This window comes from Pollachius pollachius, assembly GCF_949987615.1.
Source record: "Pollachius pollachius genome assembly, chromosome: 6".
NCBI classification, from domain to species: Eukaryota; Metazoa; Chordata; class Actinopteri; order Gadiformes; family Gadidae; genus Pollachius; species Pollachius pollachius.
Genome location: NC_136939.1, coordinates 8111691 through 8118085, shown reverse-complemented (window position 1 = coordinate 8118085; position 6395 = coordinate 8111691). Strand labels below are relative to the sequence as shown.

Genomic DNA, 6395 nt, shown 5'->3' with positions numbered 1-6395 from the left:
GTTACTAACACCAGCCAGCCGGGGGGTTAAAAAGACTTAACAGAGAGCCAGTGCTCTGGATTCCATTCTGCTGCTCCGCCTGCCTCAAATAGACCTTCTAGTGACTTCCAAATATATCCAGAATGGGGAGGGAGTGTACTGAGGGAGGGGGTAGGTGGGTTCAGAGTTGATCCCGAGAGAGGGGTTGGGCCTCACAGCCTTTTAAAAGCACTGTATACACAGAGCAGCACTTCACAACACGACTAAGGAAACACTTCCTCCAAGAGTTTAAAAGGACCAGGACCAGTCGGAACCCATCACCCCCAAAACCAGCAGCAGCAGCAGCCATGTCGGAGAGACGCATTCCTTTCACCCTGCTGCGGACCCCCAGCTGGGACCCCCTCCGCGAGTACCACCAGGGCAGCCGCATCTTCGACCAGGCCTTCGGCATGCCCGCCCTGTGTGAGGAGATGCCCGCCTTCCCCGCCACCAGCCACTGGCCCGGCTACATGAGGCCGCAGTTCATGAGTTCCATGATGAGCCCCGACATGGGCTCCATGATGGCGGCCCAGGCCATGATGCCCCACCAGGCGGCCCCCCACATGATGACGCCCATGGTGATCCCCAGCGGCATCATGGCACAACAGCAGGCGAGGGCCATGTCGCGGCAGATGAGCACTGGCATGTCGGAGATCAAGCAGACGGCGGACAGCTGGAAGGTGTGCCTGGACGTCAATCACTTCTCCCCCGAGGAGCTGGTGGTGAAGACCAAGGACGGCGTGGTGGAGATCTCCGGTGAGTGCCTTCCCCGCTGGTCTCTTTCTCTCTCTGTCTGGGGTGGCTCTTTTGGTTTTACAGTGTGCCTCCGTGTGTCTCTGTCTGTCTCTTTAAACCTGGGTCTCTCTCTGTGTCTCTACCTCTCTGTCTCTCTCTTTAAACCTCTCTCTCTCTCTCTGTCTCTACCTCTCTGTCTCTCTCTTTAAACCTGTCTCTCAACTGTGTCTCTACCTCTCTGTCTCTCTTTAAACCTGGGTCTCTCTCTCTGTCTCTCTCTTTCAACCTGGGTCTCTCTCTCTGTCTCTCTCTTTAAACCTGGGTCTCTCTCTGTCTTTCTATACCTCTCTGTCTCTGTCTCTCTCTTTAAACCTTGGTTTCTCTCTGTCTGTCCTCTCCATCTCTGTCTCTGTCTCTCTGATTCTCTGTCCATTCAAGCCAGGCACAGTGACTCATTCAGCAAAACTAAATGAAACATCAAAGCAGACTGCAAACTGTTTCAAGTTAGAACCAAAGTAATAGAAACATCATGACAATGATTAAAACACTAATGATGAGAATAACAATGAAGGTAATTAAACAAAATCTACTGAGCTGTCAACATTCAGTACTGGCTCATAAAGGTGCCTGTCTTTCAGTCTCACTCTCTGTCTCTCTTTCTCTCCATCTGTTCTCTTGCTCTCTTTGTCCCCCTTCAAATTCCATCCGTCTGTCTCTCCCTATCGCTCCCGCCCACTGGTCTTATTCCAGGATCTCAAGCCTATAAGACAACTTCACTAAATTAAAAAAAGGTGATGTTGAGGCTCTCTGCAGACAGTCTTATAAAACAACATCATAAAACAATATGCTCTGACTTACAGATGGGTGGAGAGGGTTAGGTTGGGGTTAGGAGGGGCGGGGGTGTTGGATCTGCGCCCAAAAGACAGCCTCACCCACCCGTCCAGATTCCTCACTTTTTCATTACACAGGCAGAAAGAAATGTGGGCCTGAGGTGGAACAGACTCAGGAAGGGCAGACAAAATCCTGTTCCCGTTAGATGTATTGTTTCTCCCTCACGCACAATCATAATAACAGGTTATACTTATACAACAGGAGATAATCTTTTTGGACATCACCTAGAAAAATAAATCCTGCGAGCCGCTAGTCCCATGTCTTCACATTGTTACGGGGTGTCACCGGACAGAATATTCTCATTTAGAGTCACGGCGTTGGCTTTGACTCACACTGTTTGTCTGCTACTTAAACGCTTGATGAAATCCAAACTGAGTTCATATCAACAGATGATCCTGTGTTTAACACTTTGCGACAAAGGCAAACAAACCGAGACGAAGTTCACAAAGCTCAGTGCACCGCTAAGTGCAAGCTCCGATCTCTCTCTCGACGGGTGGACGCTCCTCCAACTGTCATCCGCTACGATGAGTTAGAAAATAAATTGCTCTATGTGCAACTTTGTGTTCCTCTAGATACTTTACGGTAGGAGGGAGAGAGAGAGAGAGAGAGAGAGAGAGAGAGAGAGAGAGAGAGAGAGAGAGAGAGAGAGAGAGAGAGAGAGAGAGAGAGAGAGAGAGAGAGCTCTAGGAAGAGAGAGTGGGGGCTGAAGAGAAATGGCACCACTCTAAAGTACAACAACTCATCCAACAGAATATCAGTAGCCCTGTGATCGGCCGTCCTCCCCCTTGAAAAGGAGGACGGGCCCCGGTGGGCAGCTGCTTTTATCAGGCCGTCGTCAAAACAAACACGCTCGCCAGTGCCAGGGACGCCGAGCTGTTTAATCTACGACAACAAGTGGTGCAGCCTGGCAGAACAGAGAGGTGGAGGCCCCGAGTCTTACTGCTCTGCTGCAACCGAGCCGTAACTCTCTCTGTGGGTTTTTTTTTCTATCCATCCAGCTCTAGCTGCTTTATCATAACACGGGGAGACTCTCTGCCAGGGCGATAATGAAATGCTATTTTATGAGGTGTGACAATGAGAGTGTTTGTTTATGTTTTTACAGCGCCTTGCAATGCTGAAACCCATCCATATTGTTTTGTCATGTCTCGGTTGATATCCTTTTCTTCCAGGGGTTTTAGAAATGAGATTAGAAATTGCTTCAGAAATGTTGGCATCGCCGCAGGCTATGGCTGGGTTAAGATGGTGAAAGCTTTAAATGGAGTTTAGAAATTTGAGCTTAATGTTAGAGGCATCGGGGAGAGGAGGAGATGTAACGCTTGGATGTATTTGAGATGGGCTGTTCTCATATGTTTGTCAGCATTTGAACAGATTGCACCTCTCATAGCCTGCTGTGGGAGATATTCAAAGATGAAGCAGTTCACCCTCAATACACCGTCATTTTTGTGCTCTGATTTCTTTCATGGAGAGCATACTAAAATAATAGCTAAACAAATATGCTAAATTATGATTCGCCTGTGGAGGGCCGAGGTGTTCAACAGACGCCGTTGTTGCACCCCAGTGGTATAAACAATTGAAGGAAGCGGAAGTGTCACAATGAAGTAGTACCGTACAAAAACAATCGAGGAACAGGCCTTTCAGCCTACCAAATATCCTTGTTTTAAATAGTCAAGAGAAATAAGAAAATGGTTGTTGAAGAGGTAGGCCCTTATGACACCCCTTATCACTTTCTGTTATGTAACTTTCAAACCAGTTGATGTTGCCTTCCTACCATATATTATCACTCCTTCTCTGCTCATAAGTCTAAGGCAAGAGCGCAAACGACCCTGGACTGACCTTGTGTTTTTGTGTTTCCAGGTAACCATCAGGAGAGAAAGGACGAGCATGGCTTTGTGTCAAGAAGTTTCACAAGAAAATACACGTGAGTGGTGCTTTTATTTTTCAAATCGAATATGATTAGGTGTAATTCACTGCACAATGAGCAGAAGGTCTACTTCAGCGGATTCCACACGTCCAAACCAGTGTTTTTTCCCCTCCCTCCCTTCCTTGTAAAGGCCGTGCAACTTCTTGGACGTAGATGAGTTGCTGTATGACTTATCGATTGCAAAATAACTTATACTTTCAGTTTGGAAAAGTGATTCATAGCATTTGTTACAAGGGATGAACTCTTCTACTTCCTTCTTTCAATGTCGTTTTCATTCCACTTGTTTCTGAGCACTGGTTTCTATAGCACAAGTATGTTGTGAATAACGCTATTTAACGGTGGTGCTGTGATTGGCTGATCAGCCCCATAGGGGACTGATCCAAGGGGATTTAACTCACCTGGGAAGATCCTAGCATGGGGAATATCAAATAACAAAGACAGGATGGACCCCGAGAGAGTAGGATAGACAAAACAGCTTTCTTTATTAACTTATAAGGAATTTAATGGTTGAGATAGTTTCCCTTTTTTGGAGTCGGCATCTTCTAGCATTCCATTGCTTGAGAGGAATGCTGTAATAAGTCAAATATTGCCTTTGTTTGTGTGACTTAGTGATGGTGTGACTGCACTTTTCTCGTAAATAGAGATGCTGTTCCAAGCTGAATCGAGTTCACTGTGGGTCACTCTGTATGTTATCGGGCCTACTGTGTGTGTCCTGAGTTTGAGACTGCTCCGGCTTTGGGGAGGGCTGGCTCTTACTGATAGCTCTCCTCCCTTTCACTTGGGAAAATTAAACCGCAGCCTTTCTACCCATAGCATTTACCTCTTGTCTCCTTCTCTCTGTTCAGTTTCACGTGGCTCTGCTGCCACCCAGGGGCCACAGCACTGTATTGAAACAGAACTGCAGCTGTCAAGGGGCTACAACAATGTATTAATACACTACATCACCCGGGGGCCACAACACTGTATTAAAACAGTGCTGCTTTCCGGGGCCCACAACACTGTATTAAAACAGAACTGCTGCTGTCCACAGGCCACAACACTGTATTTAAGCACTGCTGTCATTCAGGGGCCCCAGCCCTGTATCAAAACAATGCTGCTGTCCTGGTGCCACAGCACTGTATTAGGAAACTGTTTTAATTCAGGGGACACAGCACTGTATTAAAAATACATTTTAATTCAGGTGAAACTGCACTGTATTAAAGCACTGCTTCTATTCAGAGCCCACAGCACTGTATTAAAAAACGTTTTTAACTCCGGGGATACAGCACTGTAATAAAACACCGGTGCCATCCAGTGGCCACGAGCGCCATGTCCTTGTCCCATTCCTTCTCAGTGAATAAATAGAGAATGTTCTCTCTGCAATGACTTCATTAAGTTAGCCTAGTTACACCCCCTCCTACCACAATGGCTCCTCCATCAGGGAGGTTCGGAATCGTTGGCTGTCAAGGATTCTCACGGCCAATGGCGTCACTGCAGACTGAATTAATTGAAAGGGGACTGTGGGTGAAAACAACAACAGCCCGCCACTCTTAACCGTCTTGCCCTTGCCGTCCCCCTCGGTGCAGGCTGCCCCCCACGGCCAACGTTGAGAAGGTGCAGTCCAGCCTGTCCCCAGAGGGCGTGCTGACGGTGGAGGCCCCGCTGGCCATGCAGGCCATCCAGGCCTCTGAGATCACCATCCCCGTGAAGAACGAAGTGGCAAAGAAATAAGAGCGGGGAGGACTGATTTGTGTGTAGATTAAAATGCACACACACACAAACACACATACACACGCAGTTAAACTCATGTTTGGAAACATACACAGACATGCATGCAGACAGAAACACAGACACACACAAACATACCCATACACGTAGTATGTGTTGTCACTTTCCTACACAGACGTGTGTACATTTCTGAAAATGGATCATAAAACAATTGGGCGAAACAAATGTCTCTGTCTCACGTGGAGAGAGAGAGAGAGAGAGAGAGAGAGAGAGAGAGAGAGAGAGAGAGAGAGAGAGAGAGAGAGAGAGAGAGAGAGAGAGAGAGAGAGACCAGAGAGCCTGTGCATGATAGAACCACAATCAAACCACAACAGACTTTGCAAATTGGTAAACCAATGTCCCCTGAGAGGGTATACACTCTCCAACCACATTGTTGACCCAAAGGCATTTATTTTATCCATGTGTGGGCCCCTCCCCTCCCATTTATCTGGTCCTAAATGTGTTTTATATGGCTGATATCCATAATGAAGGTTTGAATGTTTCAGCTTATAATGGCATGCGTTGCACCTTTATTTCAACTAGTGTTTCAATAAAAGACTGGAATTTAACCTTGATTTTGATCATTTAATTTGAACTATTTGAGATTTTTAATTGAGGTGTATGCAGAGTGAATGTGAAATAGTACTTAAGTACAGTTTTCAGGTATCTTTACTTTACTTGAGTAATTTCGGACTACTTTTAATTTTTACTCCCTACAGTTAACACCAATATATATAATTGTATACTCCTTTCAATTATCTATGTTTTTTTTATTCTGCAAAATGTGTGCCTTCCCAACATTAAATCCAACTTCACAAATGGAGGGGAAAAACACAGAAACACATCAACGTAAACACTCCCAAAACAAACAGTTTTACATCATGTTCTGTGTGAAGCTACTAGCTCCTCCCCATAAAGTTAATTGGTTCCTTATGCTCACGATTTAAATGCAATGTTACTGTAAGGATGAGCAGCAGATCCCAAGAAGCTGCTCCAGCCCAAGGATTCAACAATGTATATTGAATAAGAGTCGATATATTTATATTTGGAATATCGGCCAATATATCTATATCTGTCATTTTTA

The 6395-nt window shown here is 45.9% G+C and overlaps 1 protein-coding gene across 1 annotated transcript; it reads left to right on the top strand.

Moving 5' to 3' along the window:
• Nucleotides 1–253: 253 nt before the first annotated feature.
• On the top strand, nt 254–5790 carry hspb1 (heat shock protein, alpha-crystallin-related, 1). The gene is made up of 3 exons (XM_079738933.1): nt 254–774; nt 3499–3562; nt 5131–5790. Exons 1-3 carry the CDS (start codon nt 327–329, stop codon nt 5273–5275), a joined length of 657 nt encoding a protein of 218 aa, XP_079595059.1. The 5' UTR covers nt 254–326; the 3' UTR covers nt 5276–5790.
• The last annotated feature ends 605 nt before the right edge of the window (nt 5791–6395 follow it).